Below are 26047 nucleotides of genomic sequence, written 5' to 3' on the forward strand. Positions count from 1 at the left end.
CTCTGCCCCCCCCCCCCGCCAGTAATCCCGTGCCTAGTGCAGGATGTCCACGGTAAACCAACAGCTCTCACGAGGCACAGCGCGGTCCACTGAGCAACGAACCGATTCAAGTTGTTCAAGAGACATTCGCCTGAAAGGCATCAAAGACCGATGCGGCGTTGAAGTTGTAGACATCTTAAAATAAAGGAAATCACCCGACACATTAGAAAAAAAATACCAAAAGCAACAATGACATGTTTTTTTCTTCTTTCTCTGTTAATTACTGAACCGAATAAGCCGATCATCACATACGGTCTTTTGTTTGAAAGCTTGTACGGAGAGAACCTCCGCAGTTAAATAAAATGACTGACTGAATTTCGGAGTAAATGCCTGCCCCCTTTTGATGTATTCATGGCTCTCCCGATTGTTTCTGCTTTTCACGATCCGACAGCTTTTCTGTAGCTCACATGTATCGCGAGCCACTGATTTCCCCCCACAGTGCGTGCATATGTTTCCTTTCCCTTTTTCTTTTGTTGTAATAACCATCCGAAGGGGTTGGTCTTATTATCTGAGGCAGTTAGCAAGTGAGCGGCAAAAGCTCTTTCCGGCTCATAGAAACGACGTCCAAAACGAGAAATACGCTTATGTAATAAAGATATTGCATTCACAATACGAAATGGATGCACTTTGAGAATTGCAATCACAGTGCGAAGGCATATTTCCAGCAGTTTCTCCCACCCTTTTATCCCAAAAGCCGACTTGACAGCCGCCTGTGCTGCAGAAGTGTTACAGCGATGGCATATAGAATTGAATTCAGTCCTGACAGGGCGTTGTTGCGATTGATTCAAAAAGCAATTGCCCATTCAGCCTTTTATTGGGAATTGCAGGGCTATTTTATGCACTTAAAAAAAATATTGCACTATTGAAAATCAAGCCACCCGAGGTCACCTTCAATAACAAAATCTACGGGCTACTTTGTGGAAGAACAAATTGCTTTTCCGAGGCAAAAAAACTCCACTTATCGAAAGTGGGTCGATTATATGTGCAATTGATTCCAGCTCAACCGTTAACTGAGTGTTGATTCCGCGGGGGATGAACGCAATTTACCGAGTGGACGTGTTGACCCTCGTGTCATTGTCACAAATAAAGCAAACGGAAATCAAGCTGCTTAACTCTGTTATTTTCCCCTTTTTTGAGGTTTTCTAGATTTGTATTGTGTGGTATTTTATTGTCTGTGTGTGTGTGTGTGTGTGCGTGTGTGAAGATGGAAGTCGGTGTGGTGTAGCCGGGCTCAGAGGCATAAAGGCGACCGAACATGCGCAGTGGACATTTGTGCCATATTGGAATGAGGTCGTGAACGAGAACTGCGTCAAGCTATCGAGATATTACCGCGGCAGCGCCGGAAGTGTAACCATCCGCCCCTCGACACGAAAGGTACCCGCCGTTACGTTGACGACCAACCCGACTTCCGCCGTTTTATTTTGAAAGAGTCAACCGGGGCTCTCGGTTTCCACTCACGTCAGCTCAACGTTGCTGCGAGCGAGCGAGCGAGCAGGCGGAGAGGAACGGCATCTAAAGAAAACCCACTTGGAAAAACTACTTAGCGGTAAGAGACGAATTTTGCGACTAGATATTCACGTGCTTCGCGTTGTCGGTTACGGGCCCCTCGCCGTGTTTCTCGCCGCGGCCGCGCGTCCGTCTTTTTTCCCGTCTCCCAAAAAGATGAGCCGGGTTCGGTCGAGTGTAAGCGCCCTCATCGCTCGTCAGCCGCGGCGTCCAGTTAACTTGACCCGGACGCCGCGCGCGTCCACGACCGCGTGTTTATTTCGGCACAGGGAGGCTCGTTCGACGCGCGTCTCGGTCCGTATGTCAGTGTTCTCCTCATTGTGAAAGTTAGACCGTCGGCGCTGTAGTCTCTCTCTCTCTCTCCCCCTCTCTCTCCCCCCTCTCTCTCTCATCGGTGATACTAAACGCTGCGGCGGTTGGTTAGTCTGCACAAGCTGCGCAAAAAGCTAGTTTCGGTTCAGCGATCGTGCGGAGATCGCCAGTGTTTTTTTGGGGGGGGGGGGGGGGGGGTGCGTTTGCACGTCAGTATATTTCCTTACATAATGATGCCGTTTGTTTTGTAAACGCCGTGTGCCTCGGACAGCTGGTGGTCGGGAGGTTTGCTCCGGAGGTCGAGCCTATTTGTTGCCATATTACTTAACTCCCCCCCCCCGCGTTGTGCACCTTGAGTGTCCCGGTTGGACGCGCCGCTATGCGATGGACACGAGCAGCGTGGTCGCTTCTGAAGGAGACCTCGTCGTTACGTGTGCGCGCGTTGTGGAGTAAAGGTGGATTTTTTGTTGTTGTTGTTGACATTTCTTGACAGCATCTTGTTGTGGGTTCTGCGGTTAGAAGGCAGCGAGGACAGTTGGCAGAACGAGAAGTCAGGTTGACAGATATGACATCAGGAGCGAAGAAAGCTGCGCAGCTTCAAACTACAAACACTTTATTCACGCCTTGAAGCGGCACTTTGCAGTTTGCCTTTCATGGGGGAAATTATTCTGTCTGGATTCTTGTTGTTCAGTGTGTGTACGCACGTCTGTTTCAGTGCCCTTATTTCACCTAGATTGGAGAAAAAAAAGCCCCCCAAAATTTTCTCACTTGGAGGTATTGACCTGAAGTCCCAGAAGAAGAAGTCAGTCAATGAGATTTCTTCCACCACACAGTAACAAAATAGGTGAGTTGAAGTAATATTTTTAGGCTCAACTGCTGTTCAGCAGGATCGTCATCACGAGCTTCCATGGTAACGGCTTTCCTTGGAAACTATTTTCGAGCAAAGAAATGGTTCCTATGAAACAAACTGTTCAGTGTTGATGGTTTAGAATGAGTTTGATGCTTCTGATTTTTTTTTTTTTTTTTTTTTCAAACACCCCTTCTAAGTGCGAAGGACAACAGGCAAAATTGCAGTCATTAGTTTTATAAGGGCGAAGGCGGAAATGTTCAAGACTGATCAATCAATCAACCTGCCACAATAAAACCAAAGCTAATTGTTAAGCTTCATTGTTATTCATTTAAATGCACCTTTAAGCTTTGTAGTGGCACGTATTGATAACATTAGACAGACTAAAAGGTGCTCTTCTGAGTATCAATGTTACCGCTTATGTCACACTGGTGATCAGCAGATGCCATAAAATAACGTTTTTGGGGGGAAATGTTTCAACAAATCATTTCATTTTATTGAAAGTTGGCTTTGACATTTGTGTAGAATACAAACACCGTGTAGGAATGTGTGATTTGTTAGTCTGCATTTCCCAACCAGGGACCTCGTAGGTTCAGGAAGGCTTGTTTTTTGAAATGCTGTCTCTCGGTGCAGATGAGACCATGATTCACTGAGTACTTGTAAAAGAGGATGTAGTGTGTTTGCGCGCGTGTTTGCGTGGGTGTGTGCGCACATTTGGCCCTTTTTTATATTTCAGGTTCAGTCAGTCTCTGCCGGTCTGTGCGGAAAGACTCAGACAAACCGCTGCTAGCCGTCGTCACACACACGCGTGGCGCTCGCTGTATATGAAACCGGGGAAGCCGCCGTTCTTCCTGTCTGTCCGAACGATGAGCAAATACTAAAAAGCTTCCCGTCCGAAGTGTGAGATGTTTCTTCTCAGAAGTGTTTTAAATGATAGAATACTACTTCTTAACTTAAGGCCTGTAGTTCTGTCCACCTCTTTTTTATTTTTTTTGTTTCCAATCCCATGTCAAGAGTGTGACCCCCCCGGGACAATAAGGCCCTCTGGTGTGTGTGTGTGTGTGTGTGTGTGTGTGTGTGTCAAAGGGGAGAAAGACAGAGGGAGTCTGGGGCAGGGTCGCGGGTGAAAGGTGGCGCTGATCCGGGTGGAGCACGGGGGTCGCGGTGGCAGCCCCGGTCGTCGGGAGGGGAGGTGAGGGGAGGGGGGGGTTGTTTCTGATGGCGGCCCTGGTTTTAATAGAGACGTCAGACATGACAAAGACGGGCCTGACAGGCCAGCTGAATGGAGCCGCGGTGACGGAGCAGCTATCCTCAGCACCCCTGTGCACCGCCCTCTCCACCTTTGTCGCTCCCTTCTGTCTCATTCACGCCATCTCTCTTGTTGCGCCAACTCATTTCATCTGCACAAAGCGCCCGGCCAGTTCCATGTGTCAAAAGCTCGATGCGTGTGTCCACATTCGTGTCAACGCTCCGTTTGACATCTTCACATCGGTGCAGGGGAAAGTTCTACAATTACGTGAATAAAAGTCCAAATGAGTTCCGCAAGCAGAAGAGGTGGAGTTGGATCAGATTAGCATAGTTTTAAAACATTTCCCAGCGATCACGAAGCGGGCCATCTGGTGCGTTGCCTCGGCCACCCTAATGAAAGGCAAATGTGCAGCATGATTTGAGATTTCATTCATCGCCACCACTCGCCTGTTTTGCATCGACGAGTCGAGGACCCGACTGAAGCACCTGAATATTGAAATAGCAACTTAAACAGTTTTTATTTTCTAGGCCTCGGAGACCTTGCTTTTAAAAGGGCCAGGGTTTATAAATGAAGGCTGCTGAATTTAGTCTTCGATGACCTTCCGCTGGTATTTTAGTGTGTTTTAGATGTCGACTCATGTTGTAACTACCCGTGGCTGTTGGTCGGCGCGTTGCGTGCGGGTAGATAGACGCGTCTCCTTGTTGTTCACGTGGCAGCTATCTGTAGCCAGTCTCCGTCTCTGTTGCTGATAGAATTTGGCTGACAAGCAAACAACAACTTGTCTCGTCATCTGAACAATGAGTTCACAGACTATTTACTAATGTGGAGGCCTGCAAACTGCATATTCAAAGTCACAGCATAGTAAACTGCAGCTGACTGGTGCTTTTCGTCTCTGGGTTCGCCAGAGGTTAAGACCTGTGCTCTTCATTCTCTCGCCGGATAATAACCCTTCTCCTCTGATCCTCCTCAGAGCTCCTTGTTGCAGCCTTGAGGGGCCACCAGCATGAGTCAGGAGTTGCTGGAGTCTGGTAAGATCTACTCTGTGAACGGCCGCGTGAGATCGGTGAGATAAAAATGTAATGTGTAAAGGAGGAATGTGTTGTGTGTTTTCCAGACAGGGACTCTGCTCAGGATGCATCAGACTTTAACTGGGATGACTACCTGGAGGAGACTGGAGCCGTGTCCGTACCGCATCACGCCTTCAAACATGTGGGTGCTAACGCGCGTCACGGGATAACATTCATTATCAGCTGCTAAGCATCTGTGTTCTGAAGAAACAGCGAGTTAGCAACTTTGTATTAAATCTGAAAGTGTGACTGAACTTGAGGAACTGTGTCATCTAGTTAAGCCCCTAGAAGCGTCAGTAGACGCCGTGAAGCAATCAGCGGCACGAGCACGGAGGTCATCGTATTGTCACCACTAATAACGAGGGCTGTCAAAATTGCTCAAAAATGACATTTGAATATTTGCTTTGAATAAACACATATATTCGAGTATCTGGTTGAGTATTAGGCGCGTCAATAACAGGACAAATTAATACAACGAGACATAACTACTTGTACAGGTCATTTATTTAAGTCTAAACCTATTTAACAACATATTACCGACACAAAGTAAATTGACTAACGGCCAAGACCTCAGACCTCTCTCGCTCTCTCGCTCTCTGCGCAAAGCGGTTTAAATGAACGACAACAATAAACAAGTGCCGAGTGCTGATCAAGAGTTTTGTGCAAACTGAAAGTTTAAGTTTTAAGTTTTATTCACGACATTGAACGCTCCGAGCGAGCTGTGCCGTAAACACGCAACTTTTCCTTTGCATGAAACGGCAAATAGTGCATGAAGCTGTTGTAGCCTGTCTAGTTTATTCTATTCACGCAATGTAGTCAGTACGGGCGCGCGGCCACCCACATTCGGATAGCTGTTCTCAACAACTGCTCGAATGTAAATTTGAATATAGAATATTCGTTGACAGCCCCAGTAATAACGCTTCTATAAATTCTGATTCCTCGCTGTGTGCCAGCCGGTGGGTTCAATTGGAATAAAAGCCTCTGGCATCATTAAATAAAAGCAGTCGTTTCTCTTCTTTTGTGTTCTTTGTCTGCTTCTGTAAGTGGCTTTTATGTAACCAGCTGCGGAATACAAGTACAGATGGCCTCACCGAGATAGTTAATGCGTCCATGTGTCTTCGTTCTTCCGTTCCTGCTCTCAGGTGGACCAGGGCCTGCAGACCGGTCTGACCCCGGGCATGAAGCTGGAGGTGTGTGTGCGTGCCGAGGCCGACAGTCCTTACTGGGTGGCCAACATCATCACCACGTGTGGCCAGCTGCTGCTGCTGCGCTACGAGGGCTACCAGGAAGACCGGCGCGCCGACTTCTGGTGCGACCTGATGACGGCGGACCTCCACCCGCTGGGCTGGAGCCGCCAGCACGGGAAGACCATCAGGCCTCCGGAGGGTGAGGCAATGGGGGCGGTGCCAGCGAGAAATGTGGCGAAAGTAGTAATCCGCCCCGAGGCACGGAAGGTTGTACGGCGTCCGTCTTTCCTGTAGCGCTTAGTGATCGTATGGGACAACGGTGATGCGCAAAGGACCGACGCACATCGTGATAAATTGCAGACGTCAACTTTGTACATCCAGTGTAACTTTTAAAAATTCCACATTTTCATCTATTTCTTGCTTTGTTTTTCTGAGAGTGCTTCAGGGACAGATGAGCAATTGAGAGCAGACACAGTTGCTTTTTTTGTACTGTGCTATTTATTGGTGGAACTCAACATATTGCTTTTGCTCTGCGTTCCACGTAGTAATGAATCGTTCTGTCTCATAAAGCGCGGCCACCAGTGTTCCCGCTGTGTTGTCGTTCTGAAAATGGCGCTGAAGCAGTTTCCCTGCATTTCCTCTGTTCATTTTTAGATGCGACCGGGAGGCGCTATATCCGACAACTCAAATACTTATTATTACTAATAATATTTATTCTTACTTCTTAGCAAATGCTGCGGTTCAGATCCTGAGCAGCTTTTTGGTGATTAAACTAAACAGCGTACACTGTGCATGTCCCCCCCTGCCCACTCCAGGTGTGCGCGAGAAGCACCAGGACTGGGAGGCTCTGCTGGAAAGGGCACTGGCCGAGGAGTGCAGCGCTCCTGCCAACCTGCTGGAACTGGTGAGGCACACAGCAGCTGTCCTCACACGCCACATGTGCTCTCCAGTCTGTCAATGCCGAGAGCAAACCTGATCAGAACCCCGAGCCATTCATTGGCACATATGTTGCACAAAGAGGACTTTGACTTTTTGAATTTTGAACTCCTGTATGTGTGCTTATGTGATCCATCTGACGAAGGTAAAATCCCATTTGGCAAAGTAGGGAAATGCAACATTAGAAACACAGAGTTGACATTTTATTCCCTGAGTTGATCACAACTTTACAACTGTCATAGGTTGCTTTACTTTTATTTGCTACTGTTAAATCCTGGATATCCTCATTCAATTGTTCGGTATGTTTGCGGCCATTGTGATAAGATATAAGCGCAGAGCAAAAAACTTCACACTTACAATTTGAACTTTTGAATGATGTTGATCTTTAACGCGACTTTGTCGGTATTTCGAAAGCTTTCAGGCGCAACCTGAGTGAAGTTCCAAGTCTATAAAGGCTGCAAGCTTTTGTTTACAGTACCGAGGTTGCTGCTGAAAGCAAATGTTCTGTAGGAGCAGCCTGTGAAATTCTTTCGAGCCATTAGTCCGCTTTCAGTGAGTGTGCTTCAGTTCTGCCACTTAGTCATGCAGCGCATTCTCTCCCGGGTGCAAATTCCTCACCTTGCCTAGGCGTGTGTTCATTTGTGTTTGTGTGAACGTGCTATCAGCTTCTCATTTACAACCCCCCCCCCCCCCCCCACCCCCCCCCCCCCCCCCCCCCACCACACACACACAGTCCCAGCGCGGGAGGGACCCAGTGGAGCTCCTGTGTGCCGGCTGCTACGTGGAGCTCCAGGACAGCGTGGATCCGGGGCTCGCCTGGGCTGCCGAGGTGGAGGAGAATGTGGGAGGGAGGCTGAAGCTGCGGCTTTTAGGCACCGAGGGCCTCCCAGACACGCCCGCAACCCTCTGGCTCTTTTACCTCCACCCACGCCTCCACCCACCCGGCTGGGCCAAAGAGCACGGCTGCACCCTCAGGCCTCCCTCAGGTCAGTGGAACTGACGCGAGTCATATTTATATTTAGAAACAAAAGGGGAAAAAAAACAGATGTGTTGATCTTGAGGTTTACTGCCAAATGCCGGTTTGATGGATGATACACGGATGCATGGCCAATTATTTAATCATATAGTATGATCCCGTGATACTGATTCATTTCAAAAAGGATCGCTACGTCAAAAGGAATCTGTAATCGCGACTTTATAATGTGACTTATATCAGTATTTTCTAATAACTTTTTATCCCAAATTCAAAGTGTGATGGTATCGGCAGACCCTGAAATTGATTTCAGGAATATGAAATTATTGTTCTGAAGGTCACGCTCTTCAGGTGAATGCAGTTAATATGTTGTTAGAAGCACTGGAGGCTGTATCTCTCTCTCTCTCCTGACGCAGCTGATCTACCTACTGGTTCCACTAGGAATTTAATGTTTAATGTACCTGGATGCCTCGATTTTGGAGAAAGTAGTGAGCAGTAGTGGTGAATTTGATTTGGGAAATGTCATAGCGTTTGAAGTAATCATAGCCCTTTGTACTACTTTATTTTATAGTTAAATAATAGTGGGGACATTTTCTCATTTTTAAGAATCAAAGATGTTTGTGGTCAGCAATATTTTTGGTTTGCTTGATCATTCATTATTGAGACCAGATTTAATGCCCATAACCAGAACCAGCCCCTCATAAAGGTTCAGTTAATTACATGAAAAAAGCTATGTTCTGTGTAAAATTCAGTTGTGTTGTACCATTCTCGTTAAATAGCTCTCTGATTCGAGTGCATTTGTTTGTTTCAGACCTGCTGGCCCTGCGGACAGAGGCAGAGTGGGAAGAGGTGAGACTGCGGATCAGTGAGCTGCCTCAGGACGACGCTCTGACCGCAGAGTTCAGTAAGGTACTGTCGTGCTCTCATTGGTCCCTGCTGACCCAAACACAACCCTGCGTATTGATTATCCGCGACGGAAGCTTTGATAAATATTCATTGTGCAGCGAGTTGTGATGTTCTCCACTAAACTGGATGATGTAGCTCAAAGCTGAGCTTTTTGGAAATAACGTGTGTGTGTGTGTGTTGTTTTTCACAGGATCAGCCTGCCATCGCTGCCCATTGTTTCAAAGAAGGAATGAAACTGGAGGCTGTTGACCCTGCGGCTCCTATTTCCATCAGGCCGGCCACGGTCGCCAAGGTAACAGACTTTCCTATCAAATCTGTCCCCTGTGCTGCAATGTTTATCTTTTGTTTGCTGCTTATTGACCGCTGTTGTCGATGCTTCCTGACCTAATTGCCAAGGTCTTTGGTGTGACTCAGTCAAACACAACTGAAGGTTAAAAACCCAACAGCTGTAATAAAAACGGTTTCTGAAAGTTTCCTAAAATTACCGCTCTCTCTCCCTCCGCTGCAGGTGTTCAATGAGCAGTACTTCCTTGTGAAGATGGACGACCTTTGTGGTATTGACGAGTCGGATTGCTCTGCAAGGTCCTTTCTGTGTCACAGAGACAGTCCAGGGATCTTCCCCACTCAGTGGAGCCTCAAAAACGGACTGACGCTCAGCCCTCCACCAGGTCTGCTGTGTCACATGACGTCCTTTTTTAATGACCACTGACTTAATTGGTTATCCTTGGTATCAGAAAGTAAGGAATGTTATCTTTTCTCCTCTCTGTTTGTCTGTCTGTCTGTCTTTTATGTGTTTCCATTATCTGCTTCTCTCTCTCTTTCCATTCTTTCTTTGTTTTATCATGTGCAGGATACCAGGGTGCAGACTTTGACTGGGCAGATTACCTGAAAAAGTGCGAAGCAGAGGCAGCTCCTCAACATTGCTTCCCAACTGTAGGTCAACCTTTTGCTTTTAGGCTTTTTTTTTCCCCACAGAGTTCACACCGGTACAAACTGTACAAACTGGTAACAGTTGTTGTTGAGTAACGGGTCAATGTGCGATCGGCTTAAACCGGCTCCCAGTGGAGTCCTCCCCAAAATAGCAATTAAATGTGAAATTGTAGGTTATTGTACTGCAGCTGAATGAAGACAACTGTGCTACGAATGATTAAAATAGTATCACTATTAGCCTACCAATGTGTCAGATCTCTTTATTACTTCCAACTCGGGCTACTGCAGGAGTTGCCCGAGTTGGAAGTAATGATAAGTGCTGTGGTTTTTTAACTGAAACAGAATGTTCAATGAATATTATGAGTTATTATATTATGAAGTTCTGTCTGTATTTAATTGTTTTTTTTAAATGAGGAAGTGGAAGGTGTTCCTCTGAAAGCATTATACTGTAGCAGCATATAAAGTATCTCATGGCCACTTTTTGTGTAACAGCTGCTTGTTAAATGGGTGGGTTTGGTGCAGAAATATCCTGTTTGGGGACAGAGGTTTTCTCACACCTATAATACCTTAAAATGACAAGTCAGACAGTTATCGGGGCTGTTTGCAGCCGTTGAATTACTTCTACTATTGGGGGAATACATTTTGTAGTTCAGTGTTCCATACAGACAGAACATTATTTTGACAGTATTCGCCTGGCAGAAACCTCCAGCGCTGTTTTCCCTCTCTGTTTACCTGCCAGGCGCAGTGTGAGCACAGCTTCAAAGAAGCCATGAAACTGGAGGCGATCAACCTGCTGTCACCCGAGAACATTCACGTGGCCACTGTCACCAGGGTCAAAGGCCAGTACGTTTGGATAAGCCTGGAAGGTGAGAAGCAGGACCCAGATGATGTGTTTATTTCAGGTGGATGAAAGTGGAAAATGAACATGGGTCACTTCTGACTGTTTGGAAACTAGTGTTGCACACTGGACAACTTCCTCATTTCATTTCCACACGTTCAATCTTGTGCAGATGCTCTTCTGCAAGCACCATAAACCTGCCCTACCATACCGCTATCTGTTTGTCTTAATATGATCTTTTATATCGGCACTCCATCTGCTCCGGTTTAGGGATGTGGTCTGAGTTATCTCAACTGCTGCTCGTTGTCCGTCATTGTGTAATCGCTGTGTGTTTGTTTGTGCAGGACTGAAGCAGCCCATGCCAGAGCTGATCGTTCACGTGGACTCCCTCGACATCTTCCCCGTCAGCTGGTGCGAGACGAACGGCTATCCACTCATCTACCCGATTAAACCGCCAGGTACACGACGCATCACAGTGCACCTTTAATGACCATCACGCGTCTCCACCTTCAGTCTTAACGAGACTATTGCTGATAATGTAGCCGACAGTATCCTGACTTGAAAGTGAGTGTCGTAATGTAACACTGAGGCTGGGAACACATTCGTCTGTCCTTGTTTTTCAGTTGAGAAAGAGAGGAAGATCGCTGTGGTGCAGCCTGAGAAACAGTGAGTACAAGAGGGATTATTGGTTTGAATTGTTTGTGTCACTTCCCACATCTGACTACATTTTCGACGCTTTACAGCCGAATTCCCCCAAAGTCCTCGTCGCCTGACACTGTCAAGCAGCAGATGGCCCACCACTCTGAGACAGGTGCGTCACGGGTCCCATTGAAGGATTCCAAACTTTGACGCGCGCCTTCTGTTGACTCTGTGGTTAGTCCAGAACGTACGTCTCATTGCGTGTCCGCCAGCAGGGCAGGGCAACCGGAAATACTGCTGTCCCAAGATCTACTTCAACCACCGCTGTTTCTCCGGGCCTTACCTTAACAAGGGACGCATCGCAGAGCTTCCTCAGTTCATTGGTCCGGGAAACTGTGTCCTCGTGCTGAAAGAGGTGAGCGTGGCTGCTGAATGTCGCTATGCAGGAGCCGGGCGTGTATCGGCCAGTCCTATTTATTCATTGATTCTTTAAGCATGTTATACTGTGTCAGTCAAAATTTCTATTATTTTACTTGCTATGCATCTTCTATACTCAGCCGATCCCAAAAACAACGGCACATGATGTAGAGGCCAGTTTGCCAAACAACGGTCATGAATGTGGGAGCCGTTTGATGTTAAACTACTACACGTAGCACTGATTAAAGAATTAAAGACCGATAACCCGCGCGGGCCTTAATCCTCCACATGTCTTGTGTCCAGGTTTTGGGTCTGCTGATAAACTCTGCGTACAAGCCCAGCCGTGTGCTGAGGGAGCTGCAGCTGGACCAGGAGAGCCGCTGGCAGGGCCATGGAGAAACGCTCAAAGCCAAGTGAGCTTTAATCCGTAGCTCAAAATACTCCGTAGAGAACCTGCAGGAAGTGTAGTGCTGTTTGAGCATGTGTGAAACTGGATTAAACGTGTGCTTGAAGGCACAAGGGGAAATATCTGCACACAGGACACTTCAATAAAGCATTAAATAGTCTGCGATAGCATCTGGACTACTTCTAAGAGAGACGTTGCTGGTTGCCGCAACCTTTTATTAGATCAAACATAAACTGTTTTAGTGAGTGGGAAGTCCGAACCAGTTTTATGTTTTGTTTAGTAAATATTCCTGCCGTTTTGGTCAAGCTTCAATATCGTGCGGAATCCCAACAAGTTATGACAAATGATTAATTGTTGAACCTTGCTTTTTTTATTTCAGGTACAAGGGAAAGAGTTACCGGGCGACTGTGGAAATAGTCCGCACTGTAGACCGCGTAGCGGACTTCTGCAGGAAGACCTGCATCAAGCTGGAGTGCTGCCCCAACCTGTTTGGACCTCGCATGGTTCTGGAACACTGCTCAGAGAACTGCTCCGTCCTCACCAAGACCAAATACAGTAGGTGCTTTACAGAGCGGGAGACCGCCGATTGTCGAGACTTCAAATGGTTAATTATATGATCTCGGGGGGCGGACGATTAACATAACCTCTAATGGTGCCTTCTAGCAGTGAATCGATGGTTTGGCCTCCTTTTTCTTCTATTGAACTATTTTTTTTGACAGCACAAAGCCACTGATTCGTCGGTTGCTTTACTCGACCCTGCTCTTGTGGGATGAGGAAAGTGATGCAATTTGATAGCAACAGACATTTACTCATGTTTTAGTTTTGCTCCAGACAGCAGATTTCCTCCACAGACATGCTTTTACGTCCTCTTCAAAGTCAGTCTGATCAATCAATGTCCATCTCTCTGAATGAAGTCTCAAAACCGTACAGACGTGCGTAATTTCACGATAAGCCTGTTGTCTTTTCGCAAGCATATTACTCTGGGAAGAAGAAGACCAAGCGTGTTGGACGTCCACCCGGGGGCCACACCAATCTGGAGGGGGGGGTGAAGCGACGAGGCAGGAGGAGGAAGAGGAGGAAGCAGCTCTTTGTGCACAAGAAGAGACGATCCTCAGCCTCAGTGGACAACACGCCTGCTGGGTCTCCACAGGTAGCACACATTTGCACGCTGATATTTTCTTCGTGAAGGATTATATTAAAGGAAGCGTACGTCATGAAATGTTAAACCAAGGCGGTTAACTTGAATCCGTCCTAATAGACTTGTCCTTGCGTTTGGCTCACAGGGCAGTGGAGAGGAAGAAGATCTGGATGAAGATGACTCCCTGAGTGACTCCGGCTCTGAGCTGCAGGACGATCTCCAGGAGGATTCTGAACCATCGTTTGGGAAGTCTCAGCCCGCCACGCCGTCCCCCTCCCCGCCGGCCACGCCCAGGCCAACACGCCGAAGACGGAAACCCCGCTCGCCCTCGTTCTCCGACGACGAGAACCGACCTCCTTCACCAAAGGTAACGAAAACCTCAAAGTCCATCAAATACAACTGCGGTTCTGCTGTGTAACTAAGACGTTTCTACTCTGTAGGATGTTTTCACTGTGACCTGAACTTGCTCTAAACAGCTAATGAGGAAATCGGCAAAACTGAAATGGCCATTGCTTCTTTTATGATATGTTCCGGTGTGATACCTTCTCATCTCCCTGAGCCGTGCGATCCCCTCTCAATCTGTCTGACTCATCCGGTTTGTGGGTTTTACAGACCTCAAAGATTGAGCCGCCGCAGAAGTTGTGTTTGGAAACCAGCCCCCTGGAGTGGAGCGTCACTGATGTGGTTCGCTTCATCAGGACCACTGACTGTGCACCACTTGCGCGGATATTCTTGGATCAGGTAAGAAATGCTCACAACTTCAATGGCCACTCAGAACGAGAGCTCCGTCCATTCTACTGCAATGAGGGGCATCACGCACTTGTATTGTGTTCCTGGTCACAAACAGAAAACCGATGTGAATGATTGTTTTCCTAGGAGATTGACGGACAGGCACTGCTGCTGCTGAACCTCCCGACAGTACAGGAGTGCATGGACCTGAAGCTCGGACCGGCCATCAAGCTGTGCCACCACATTGAGAGGGTCAAGCTGGCTTTTTATCAGCAGTTTGCAACGTAGCTGGCGTGGAATGAACGCGGACGTGACTACACACTGTTCTCTTTATTCATTCTGTGAAAAACACTGTAGTAATTCTTACTTTTCCAACACTGGACATCCTTAAGAAACCTGAGTGTACAACATTGTGTTGTGAAAGCATGGGCAGAAGGTGGAAAAAGTGACTCCTAGTGATCACTGAAAAAAAGAACAAAGAAGAGCTACAAAAGATCAAGTCTCTCAATGAGAAAGACACTCGGTTTGGCCTGAAAGACAGAAGAACCGGAGACATTTTGATATCATAAATAAGTGTAAAAGCCTTTTACCAACTCCAGCACATTTTACAAAAAAAGAAAAGCACAAAAAAGCAAGCCATCATTAAGGACGGTTCAACGTCTTCGGTTATTTCCCAATGACGGCTTCTTAATGTATTTTGTCTTCAGAGTGTCTTGGATTCTCCTTTTTATTTTTTTTGTTTATGTGGACAAATGAGTGCCAACGCTACAACATTCTTTCCATTGTGGCCCTTCGCGGTTGCCTTTTCTCCTTTAAAGGGAATATCACAGCTTTTACTTGTTATACTAGTAAGCCTAATATATTTGGTGTCTATTCAATTGCTAATGTCTGCTGGAGTCAGAAATGAGGTGGTCCGCCTTGTGATCTGGTGTATTTTACACTGAAGTCTAATTTCAGTTGCTTAACATGTCTGGTGCGGATGAGACCGTTTGCACAGTTACATTGAAACACTTGTTTTTCACGGAATCAATTTAACTGAAAAAACTCCTAGGTGAATCCTAGAGCTTTATGTCTTACGCTTTCTAGTTTTGAAAAGAGACTTGCTTGTATCACTATTGCTATTCCATTGATTGTTTGTCCATTAATTAAGCAATCAAAACTGTTTGCACATTGAAAGTTCTAGAATTGCATCGAATAGTTTTCTTTGAAAGCCAGAGGAAATATTCCACTAGATATGTACATAGCAGTTTTGGAATAAGTCATAGTGTCCCAGTGCAAGGTTAGGAAGGTTATTTTAGTTTGAACATCAGGCACGTAAACTGTAAGAACGCCCTTTGATAAAAAGGGGGGCCTTCCTTGCGAGAGATCAAGTTGCTTTATTGTTCAAGCTTCTACAGTATGTAAGAGCAGTTTACATAGTAAGGACTCAGATACAAGCACAAACAAAACCATGTACTGTATGGTGGTATGCAAATATGTGCATGTTTATATATAGTGTAAATAGAATATCCTTTAGAGCAACAGGGTAATTAAAAAGAAAAACTTGAGCAATTAACTGCATAAGCAATGTGCAAATCCCTTAAAATAGGCTACAATATATTTGCACAGAATTGACAGAACTTTCTCAAATGTGGTGTATTAGAAAAACTAATCTGGCAGCAGTTGATTTGAGCCATTTAATTAACAATTACCTTAATTATAAATGTGCAGTTTTAAGCAAGACTATGTTTTAACTGCTTCTGTAAATCAGTTATTTCATCAGTTCTTGTAATGTGATTTACTGTAATGTGTTTCATTTTTCGTGAGGGCAACAAAACTTTTTTTTACTTGGAGCAGCTTTTTAGTTCATATTTGAAAAATGATCGCGGTGATTTAAAAAGACTGCCATTAAAACTGTGAACAATGAATTGTAGCAGGCTTCCCATATTGGTATTTTGTTTTATTAACATCTGCAGCACAGTGTGACTAAACTACCGACTCAAAAACAAGACGGAGGGACTGTTGCATACAAAACGATTAACGTTTATACACATAACGGCAGTATGAGGGGGAAACGTCCGCTCATATACCAAGAGGGTGGCAGTTCTTTCCTACATATTCCAGCATGCATTTCGTGCTTACGCAGGTCACGTGCTCCAACGTCTGTCAACATGAGTGGGTGACTGCTGTTCAGGGATGTGCGCGAGTGACCAGCAATTATTCATTTTTAAATATATTTAGAGAAGTTACTTTTTGCCAACGCTGAAGTTACAATGAACCGCTGCAACCGCAGTTTGTATCGCCGGAAACAGAAGATATTTTCACTAGCCTTGCGCTAGCTTACTGGAACTCAGCGTTTAGCTTGGCGCTAGCTAGCTAACGTTAGGCGAGCAGCGATAGCACCAGCCGATGGAGCGCCTCGTTTCACTTTCAACGTTGCTTTTCTGGCAAAATATCCCTTCTGGTTGACCTGCGTTTTAAATACGCGATAGCATCGTTTGGGCTCTATTTAAGTATCTACATGTCACGCTTGTGCGGTGTGTCTGGTACCAACGTTAGCTCGTATTTTCGAGGTCGAGCCAGCGAATGTCACCGGTGCACACGAGCTCCTACATTAGCATTTGGTTCTGAACGTTGCAGTGTGTAAACGAGTAGCTCACAGTTCTTGTAACTTCTAGTAACCTTTTGAGGCGACGGCTTCATTCATCGCCGAACAGTCCCCGCTGACGTGGATGTCTGAAGCAGGAGAATGAGTGTGCGCTCGACGGGGAGAAGATGCCACCATCTTTCGCCGAACGCCGTCCGGCTTAACGTATCAATTAGCTGACTGTCAACCGCTGGGGAGCATCGAGAAGCACACAAGAGTCCGTGACACGCGTTATCCAGCTCTTCTGTCCCATGGCTGCGGTTGGTGGACCCAGCATGCGGCCTCAGCTCGGAGACGGGGCGCCGGCGGGTCCAGCGTCCGTCGCCAACACGTCCGCGTCCCCGACTCCAGGTCCGGAGACCCGCGGGTGCGAGAATGGCGCCCTGATGGAATCGTTCGGGATCTTCCTGCAAGGACTTCTGGCCATGATGGCTTTCAGCATCCTGATGTGTGAGTATGTCCCGCCGGGCTGGGTGACACGCGGCCACTGACGTGACCCGGCGATTGTCCAATCGCGTCGATCGGTTAATCGAGTTGGATATTGATATCAGCTGTGAGGCCCAAACAAGGATACAAATCGACACACTTCTTGTGTGTTTTCAAGTGAAATGCACGAGACGCCTTCTGTTTGTGAAATAGTTGGCTGTGGTTTTAATAAAAGCTGACTACCCTCTACAACTCCATGCATCCATGTTTGAACTTCTCTTCTACACAGGTTCAATCAGCTTGTAAGAAATAGTCATGAAGGACTAAAAAGTCATCTTCTAGCATTGAAGATGTGCGTTGCAGCTCCCTCGGATGTGCGCCTGCAGTTCCAGTTCACTAGGGGGGTTTCTGATTTGCAGTCGGTCACACACTGGACCATAAATTGGGTCGACTTCTCGCACAGCACCAACAGCTGTGTGACCTCATGAGGGCAGCCTCAGTTCTGTGTCCCAGCAGCTTCAAAGCCATGAGGAATGTTTAGCATTTGGAACCTTTTTCGTTCCCTCGAGGCCACGTACCCTCTGAGCAGACGGAGAAGGCCTCTGGTTTTCCCGTCATGTCACACCCAGCTGCACACAGGGCGGGTTTCAGTCTGAAGTCATACTTGTGCTCAAAGCAGAAACTGAGGTAATCGCTCGCAGTATTGCTGGCCTGTCAAGTCAATTGAGGAAAATGATTGCGCATCAAGGCAGTATTTACAGCGAGATTTGAGAGGGGATGTGGTTCTCCTTGTGAAGTAAGTGGCTTGTGAAGTAGTGGCCCAGCTCAGGTGTCCCAGCATTGAACAACGATCTTCTAATGATAATGTGTCTGATGTTAGAAAGCTTACCCGAGGATGTCACAGCATCGTAACGGTGGCCTCTCATTATGTAGCTTTGTTCGCAATAGCAGACAAACAAGCCATTATTGTGTTTCACCTACACTGGTGAGCCGTCAACCAATTTAAATGCAGGGATTAATTAAAGGGATGTCTTATGAAAAGCCCCAAATTTAGGTACACATTCATAACATTTAGTATTTGTAGAGTTAGTTACCCAAACATCCCAACAAGCAGCCCAATCGTCCTCATTTTAGAAATAGCAGCTTTCTTGATATGGTCAGATTATGATGTAACAATGAAATATTACTGGTCTGATCCTCCCTTTTTGCCATGTCTGAAGGAAATATATCTGTTTCTTGTAAACCTGTCAGTGAACTGAAATTATGGGCATAACATTAATAATTTCACAGCTACCGTGCAGCAGAGTAGGTCACGTGTTCTTATCGGGCCCGCTTGTCCTCTGGGACCATCAACATATTGCCATTAGCCTGAGTTCAGCCTGAGAGATTCAGTTCCACGTGGGGTTGAAGAAAATCACTTGATGTCACCCATGTGGTGTAATGGTTGAACTGTGCAAAGGGAATGCCAGTCCTCCTTTCCAACACATAAAACTGTCTGCTGAAGGTAACAGACGGCTTGCTTTAAAACCAACAAAATGCTCATTGGACCCATAACAGCTCGCCCGAGGGATTTAACTCGGTTAAATACAAACAAAAGATATTCAGTTTGATTGGTTCTGTGTTTGAGTGATCTGTATTAAAATCCCATAAACCGTTGTGGTGCAATCTGTCCTCCGCAGTAAAACGCTTCAGGGAGCCAAAGCACGAGCGGAGACCCTGGAGGATCTGGTATGGCTCAGCCAACTTTAAATACTTTCTCTAGAAAGGCATCAATGAATCCCGCTGGAGGGCCTCTAAAGCATATCAACTGTCTCTGCAGGTTCCTGGACACCTCAAAACAGGCCATTGGGATGCTGTTCATCCACTTTGCTAATGTCTACCTGTCAGACCTTACAGAGGAGGATCCTTGCTCTCTGTGAGTCAATCCTGATTTACCAACTACGGAGCAAAGTGTTGTCCTGTAGGAAAGCTCCCACTACCACTTCAAATGACATTTACTCCTCTGTCTCTCTCAGATACCTCATTAACTTCCTGTTGGATGCCTCTCTGGGCATGTTGCTCATCTACGCTGGGGTGAGAGCCGTCAGTGCGATTGTAGAGTGGAGGCAGTGGGACTCCCTGCGTTTCGGTGAATACGGTGAGGACCCTGCGTGTGTCACTGTCAAGTGGGAACTCTGGAACATTCCTGAAATGCCTGAGAAGCCCGATGGGGGGCAGTAGCTGTCTGACCTGCGTGATGCAGTGCTGCAGTGTCATTTCTTCTTCTGCCACTTTGTGTGTGAAGCAGTAAACTCGGATCTGTGCTTCACAAACTGTACAGCTAGCTAAGCAAATTTCTTTTCACAGAAACTTGTCTTTCCTGTGTGTATGTGTGTGTGTGCAGGCGAGCCAGTGCAGTGCACAGCTTGGTTGGGCCAGTGTATCCTCTACATCCTCATCATGGTGTTTGAGAAAGTCCTAATCATGCTGGTCCTCCTCATCCCCGAGTGGAAGAAGGTCAGAAAAAAAGAAGTTAAACCATTTTTTGAAAAAGACTTCGCTGTAATGTCATGATCTTTTTCTTGATGATCCAAAAGTGTTGCCGCACTCTTTTTATTATGTTATTATTAGCTGGATTTTGACCCCATTAGTTGGTCAAAATGTAAACTCGCTGCATAGATTTCACGCAGTAAGCTGCTTTCCTGTGTGCACGCACCTTTCTTGAAGTGAAAGAAGTGTTTTTACATTGGATGCCACACGGCATATTCAAGACTGGTAAAGATCTGTTCCCTGACCGGGAATTGAACCCCTGACAAAACATCAGAACGTCCAAACCACGTTTTGGAGAGCAGTATTGTTCCTGCGGTACTTACAACTTCCAGGTGCCTCACACTCACACTGTCGACATTGGGGACCTGCAGGAATTTCACCTACTCTTCCTCACAGACAATGACAAGTTGGTCCCTTATTACGTTTTCAATCTGAAATCCTAAATAACAAAAACAACATTACAACACAAGACTTGACATATCAGTCCAGAAAGCTTTGATTTAGCACAACGTTTTCAAGTAAACCCTCCATCATCTTTGTATCTTGTGTATCCTTAAGTCTGACTTTAATGTCTGACTGGGAATAAGCCCTCAACTCTGAGGGTGATTGTTTAGCCAAACCTCAAGGTATTTTCTTTGGACTCCCTGTTTTAATGGTAATGTAGTAGGAGCACAGTGGGTCAATCTTTTTTTTGCAGATGAATAGTGAGGCGATTAAGTCATTTTCTAGGTTCAACACAAAAGTACCTCGCCAGCCCACTTATTAACCCCCAACAAAACTTGTTAATCCTTAACTCCCCCCTGAAATGTGGTAATTACTGTAGCGGTTGCATTGCTTCCATCTATATTTACTTATCCTGAGTTTCCCGCTGGCTTCGTTAGTGCTCTAAGGTGTTCACCTCCACCGGTGTAGACTAGTGTGAAACATGACTTTAATATTGCGCAACATCCCACGTGTCCTGTGCTGCAGTTAGAGCGCCGACGCTTAACCATAAAACCACTTGGGACGTCCAAGGCGGGTTTCCTGGTCTGCGTGGTGACAGCTGTGCAGAGGACAGCTGTTGAAGCTTCATAAGATGCCTGAGTAGTGCTCTGCAGAAACCGTATCAATAACTATATAACAGTAGTTAGTTTGAACTATGTCATTATTTCTATTTAGCACCGTCTACAATGCTCATTTGAATTTTTATTTTTTCAGGCAGATTCCAAGTTGTAGTGTGTGCTCCAGTAGACCATCCTTTTATTTTATCACTGCTCCCACTGACCTTTGACCTCTTAATCCAAGGCTTTGAGTGCTGTGTGTATATATGCTAATGTGTGTGCTTTTGTGTGCGTGTTGTATACGTTCTTGTGTTTTTTGTGGCAGCTTTCTCTCCTCAACCCCATCGAGAACCCCGACCTGGAACTTGCCATCGTCATGCTCATCGTTCCCTTCTTCATCAACGTAAGGCTGCTCTGCAAAAGATCCTCTATTTTACATCCGCACGGGGATCAATGTCATTCACGCCGGCACTTTCTGTTTCTCCTTTCAGGCGCTCATGTTTTGGGTGGTAGATAATTTTCTCATGAAGAAGCACAGGACAAAAGCGAAGCTGGAGGAGAGAGAGGAGGACTCGCGGGGCAACAGCAAGGTGCGCTACAGACGAGCGCAGTCCCACGACGACTCGGAGTCTGAGGTACGTCTCGTAATGCGGACACATCGGTGGTAGGAAAAGATCACAGCCAAACACTGATGATGTATTATATCACTAATAATATATACATAGCTAATGTGTATACCTGCTATCAACACCTCCGAGGTGGACCATTGAATACGAATACTCTCTGAAGATGAACTTTAAATGTGTTACGGTTGCCCAGTTCATGGTCCCCCAGTTATTTTCTAAGCCTGTAAAGCAGACGAGTCCTTTATTAAAGTAAAGGAGATAATCCCTCACGGGAGCGACGTTTGAAGTGGACCATTGTGGAGGATTATTTTCCTCTCGTCATGTATTAGTGGGAGCTGTGTTGATAAATATGAGTGAGGGTGAATCCTAATCACCAAGCATTCAGTTTCATTGTATTCATATTTAACGTGTAATAAATTATAATCACACAGCTCATCGTTTTTTTTTGTTACAAAACCATTCAGCCGGCTTTGTTGAGCACTGCAGTTTTCTTTCTCTAAATCCTTGTGAATTCTCCGTCAAATATTTCCTCGGGACGTTTGATACGCAGCGTGTTTGAATAGTGAATTACCATGAATGAATGTGCTGATCCCTGACTGGGGACGTCACTGTATGTTCTAAAGGCATTTGCTGTAATCTCCGTACCACGTTCTGCCTTGTGCTGTTCCTGTGGCACTTTGTGGTATCTGATAATGTGATATTATAGGTGTTGCACAAGAACTTCTGTGACAGAGAAGCACCGCAGGTAAATAACAGATGGGTCCTTGTTTTGTGGATGTCATCCCCTAATTTGGGCACATTCAGCTTTCAGGCCAAACATCAGCAGTCCAGTGACTTCCAGTCCCAGAAGGAGGAACCTATGTTTAATTTTCATTTGCTCATCTTAACTGCTGATATTATTGAAGTTGGCTCATTGTGTCGAAGGATTTGAATGTTACTTCCATTTCTCTCCAGCCGGCTACACGTTAGTATGTGAAGCTGCTTCACAAGGCTTTTTAACATTTGAATGGTCACAGCAGTGCAAACAAAAGCCTGCTTCACGGGCCGTTTCGCTGGCTGCTGGGGAGCAGCTCTCAGCGTGGCGGCGGTGGTTGCGGTGGTGGGGGATGGGCGCGCTGCGCTCACACACAGATGTTACTGCTTTCAGCAGCAAGATGAGACCAGAGGGCTAGTGGCGCAATGGATAACGCGTCTGACTACGGATCAGAAGATTCTAGGTTCGACTCCTGGCTAGCTCGAGTTTTTTTTTTTTTGCCATTATTTGGTTGAAATGTAACATTAGCAAGAAAGTGACTCAATTGGATGACTATAAATATACCACACGTCCCTTTTCTCTGTCCTCTCCTTTTTATGTGTGCTATGTGCAAATGTTCTCTTAATCAATATAGAGAAGTGCCTATAGGTTATGCATACAACAGGAAACGCACACACACCACTTCTCATTTCAACCCACAGGAAGAAGGTACATTATTTGATTTCCGTTCTGGCAGTCTTTCTTTTGGCTGTTCTGAGGTTGTTCTGAAGGCTGAACACCGAGAACTGAGAGGGCAACTCTGCTGTTACATTGCTTTTGCAATAGTTTTTTCTGAGTTAATGGAAGTGAAATAGTAAATCGCTGGACCCTTTTATTCATCACAGCAAAGTTTTACAAATGTTGCAGCTTTCAGGAAAGCTTCTCATCCCCCGTTATGATCCGATGTCTGAGCGTTAACGGTGTACCTGTGATCTGTGTCACAACTTGAAGCCGTTGAACGCTGAATGTTTCTACGAACCCACATACGTTTCTGTGGAGTTCCGGCTGGTCTTTCCTTCCACAGTTTGTGAAAGAAAGTGTTCCTTTCTAGCGGTACACAAAGCTGAGTGCCACTCGGCAGATTTGACCGACTCTTTGTCTGCTTCCCTCTTCCCTGATCATTTTCTAGATCCTCTTCTCAGCAGACGATGAAATGGACGAGTCCGACGAAGACGACGTCCGGCGCCTCACCGGCCTGAAGGCCGTGAAGAAGAAGAAGAAGCTGCGCATGGGGATCCCGGTTTGAGCCGTGTGCCTCGCTGAACGGCTCCGATCACATGTCCTCCCGCTTGTGGGCCCCACACAGGCGCCGCTCCACTGATCCAGTGTCAGCTTTAGGAGTGGACTCAATCCTTTCAGACTCAAGATGCCCTCTGACGCAAGAGTGTGCGGTAGTTACAGCCCTCCTGTTGTCGGCTCCTGAAGGAACTAACTTGACCACATACTTAACACGCTGGGAGATATCTTTACGGTAAAGCAGGTACATCGGAACACTGTTTCATCTTGATGTGACACTCCTGTGGTGAAGTGTTGTGTTTTTGAAAATAATTGTTAAATCCTTCCTGTATGCATAATAGGAATAACCTTAACACTTGTCTGATACTGTTTGGACCCGTGTGTGTGTGTGTGTGTGTGTGTGTGTGTGTGTGTGTCTGTGTGTGTGTGTGTGTGTGAGCCTAACCGGCCAAACATCATGCAAAACTGTTCAGTGGGTTTGTTTCATGTGATCGTCTATCGTGTGGTGATTGTATTCCTGAACATTTGTTACCTTTGTTTCCTCATGTAGATGTACCACCACGGCCTGGGATGCCTATACGTGTGTGTGTGTGTGTGTGTTTGTGTGTGAGGGTGTTCACAGACACGCCTCTAATTAAGAAGCGCATCACGTCAGGGTGCTTGAATCACTGCATTGATGCAACGCAGAACTCTTTCCAGTCACACGCGTCACTACTGCACATCCTGTTGTGTACTGTTACCATGTCAAAGAGCACAAACCTTCCATTTTTACCGCCTGTCGGACTGCAAGTACCTCACTGGTATCAGCTCAGCGTGTGTCTGCCGTCTGTGTTTGTTTGGGACCGTTTCACTGATTTGTGCGTTCTTTGTCTTTGCTCTCATTTCAAGTTGTACGAGTCTGTTTTGCTTTCTTAGTTTTTGGGCCAAAAAGGTGACTGTGCTTGTCCCAAAAGTGTTCATTCCTTAAATCCAACGAGGAGAGTAGATGTGGGAACCATCTCTTGCACAATTTCCAATTTATCAAAGCTTAACCTCTCCTTTTGTGTTTGTGGGATTTTTGTGTTTTTGTTACAATAATGTGCCTGAGTGAAAATACCAGCAGGTGTTTTTTCTTTTTTTTCTTATATATACATTTTGGGACTTTTTATTCAGAGCTCCAGATGTTCAGGCATGAAGCAGCATTCAGCTGGCTCTGATGTTAAGAATGTGACATGCATCGACCACAACTGTTCAGTGACTGTGAACCAGATAGTTGGGAGAAAGTGTGTGTGTGTGTGTGAGCGTGAGTGTGTGTGAGAAAGAGAGAGAGGGCGAGTGAGCCTGTGTAATAGCATTTGCGGTTGCCAGTGTAAATATACAGTATACCTGCATGTACTGGCGTGTGCTGCATGCATGTGTCCAAGGGTTGCAGCAGTTGGCGGGATGGCCGGTCCTGTCTCTACTGAACGGAGAGGGGCTTGTACTGTGACCAAGGCGCGGCGCGGGGATGGCGAGGATGATTTCAGCTTGATGTGTTTGACCCGTTGACAGGGAATAAATCGCACGAGCATTTTGAGGGAGGAAAGGGAAGCAGTCGTGGTCAATTTCTCCTCCGCTGGGACAAAGAGGGCTTTATGTATTTAGCGACGTGAAACTACGATGGCAAGTGGTGTGGGGTAAATTATCACTACGAATGCTTTTCCAATAAAGAATGTGAAACACTATCATGATGGATGATTAAGTTCTCCCTTCCTGACAGTTTCATCCTGCGTCCGTACACAAAACGCGTAGCATCATCAGATCGATGCGGGGGATCGAAAGCGCACAAATAATTGTGTGTATTGCTCTTTACCACTGGAGCCGGCACTTTGATGCGCGCACACACACACACACACTACACATTTGGTTAGAGGTGCACTCATCACTGGAGCCATCCGACCTTCAGTCATGAATGATTCTACATCTAAAAATACATCTGGTCACTTCTTACAAGTGGAAGACACTAATTTAGCGCCAGGCGTCATTGTGAGTCTCTGCCTTTCCTATTACTCTTTATATGTTTCAAGTGGAATCTCCCAAAGACAACGGGAACAATAGACCATATAGATTATGTGCCTTCAAATAATATTCTGATCATGCTTGCTCTGAAAAATCATTTTTGGAAATGTATCTACAAAATGATTAAGTCATCATAACCTAGCTGATGATCCATAAAATCAGTAAGAGGGGAATTGATGAAAATGTGGCTTTTCGTAACTTTCCCTTCATACTGTATAATATTTATGTGACCAGTTGAGGTTTTTTTCCTCTTATTCGAGTGAGGCAGACAGTCCAGGCAATACCGAGGAGTCCGAACTCCTGCTGCCACAATGTCAAATTGAGGTGTTGCTGTTTGCTGTGCGATGACGGAGTAACTGACTCACTGTTTTACAAGCTGGGCGACGCTGAGAGAATCCGAAAGTTAAGAAGCATCACACTCCCAGGATGGTCTTTCCTTCCGAGAGTATTGCCTCTGGACGCACACAGATTTAGAAGATTAAGCAATTGCCGCAAATACTAAATTTCTCCATTTTTCTCCCAACATTTAAGTTTTAGATTGGTCTAAAATGTGCAAATCGGACGACAGCTTTGTGGGTCGGCCCTCATTTAGAAATGCTCGTTACGGGAGCCAAA

The 26047-nt window shown here is 46.0% G+C and overlaps 2 protein-coding genes and 1 non-coding gene across 6 annotated transcripts; all 3 read left to right on the top strand.

The window, feature by feature from the left end:
* Positions 1 to 1392: 1392 nt before the first annotated feature.
* Positions 1393 to 16031, top strand: sfmbt1 (Scm like with four mbt domains 1). Of its 4 annotated transcripts, none has more exons than XM_040202696.2 (22): positions 1445 to 1585; positions 2591 to 2701; positions 4924 to 4981; positions 5068 to 5162; positions 6163 to 6406; positions 7023 to 7111; positions 7877 to 8129; positions 8928 to 9025; positions 9213 to 9314; positions 9531 to 9690; positions 9873 to 9955; positions 10692 to 10818; positions 11135 to 11248; positions 11414 to 11456; positions 11534 to 11601; positions 11705 to 11844; positions 12150 to 12259; positions 12632 to 12807; positions 13224 to 13402; positions 13536 to 13757; positions 14003 to 14131; positions 14267 to 16031. In XM_040202696.2, the coding sequence occupies exons 3-22, from the start codon at positions 4957 to 4959 to the stop codon at positions 14405 to 14407; spliced, it is 2598 nt and encodes an 865-aa protein (XP_040058630.1). In that variant the 5' UTR covers positions 1445 to 1585; positions 2591 to 2701; positions 4924 to 4956; the 3' UTR covers positions 14408 to 16031. The 4 variants fall into 4 exon arrangements, with proteins under 4 accessions (XP_040058628.1, XP_040058631.1, XP_040058630.1 ...); XM_040202695.2 differs by lacking the exon at positions 1445 to 1585 and adding an exon at positions 2194 to 2312; XM_040202694.2 differs by lacking the exon at positions 2591 to 2701 and having other exon boundaries at positions 1393 to 1585.
* On the top strand, positions 16026 to 25098 carry stimate (STIM activating enhance). The gene is made up of 8 exons (XM_040202699.2): positions 16026 to 17195; positions 18851 to 18899; positions 18991 to 19086; positions 19187 to 19308; positions 19555 to 19667; positions 21066 to 21143; positions 21232 to 21375; positions 23289 to 25098. Exons 1-8 carry the CDS (start codon positions 16997 to 16999, stop codon positions 23403 to 23405), a joined length of 918 nt encoding a protein of 305 aa, XP_040058633.1. The 5' UTR covers positions 16026 to 16996; the 3' UTR covers positions 23406 to 25098.
* trnar-acg (transfer RNA arginine (anticodon ACG)) lies at positions 22532 to 22604 on the top strand. Its single transcript has one exon. It is a non-coding gene; the product is annotated as a tRNA-Arg (tRNA).
* Positions 25099 to 26047: the final 949 nt, after the last annotated feature.

Source organism: Gasterosteus aculeatus, chromosome 17 (assembly GCF_964276395.1).
Source record: "Gasterosteus aculeatus chromosome 17, fGasAcu3.hap1.1, whole genome shotgun sequence".
NCBI lineage: Eukaryota > Metazoa > Chordata > Actinopteri > Perciformes > Gasterosteidae > Gasterosteus > Gasterosteus aculeatus.

Bases quoted from the DNA above. Each gene is read 5' to 3' on its own strand.
- sfmbt1 (XM_040202694.2), top strand. From the start codon at position 4,957: ATGAGTCAGGAGTTGCTGGAGTCTG. The intron at 8,130-8,927 runs GTCAGTGGAACT...TGTTTGTTTCAG, and splicing joins CACCCTCAGGCCTCCCTCAG to ACCTGCTGGCCCTGCGGACA. The intron at 9,315-9,530 runs GTAACAGACTTT...CCTCCGCTGCAG, and splicing joins GGCCGGCCACGGTCGCCAAG to GTGTTCAATGAGCAGTACTT.
- stimate (XM_040202699.2), top strand. From the start codon at position 16,997: ATGGCTGCGGTTGGTGGACCCAGCATGCGGCCTCAGCTCGGAGACGGG. The intron at 19,309-19,554 runs GTGAGGACCCTG...GTGTGTGTGCAG, and splicing joins CCTGCGTTTCGGTGAATACG to GCGAGCCAGTGCAGTGCACA. The intron at 21,376-23,288 runs GTACGTCTCGTA...ATCATTTTCTAG, and splicing joins ACGACGACTCGGAGTCTGAG to ATCCTCTTCTCAGCAGACGA.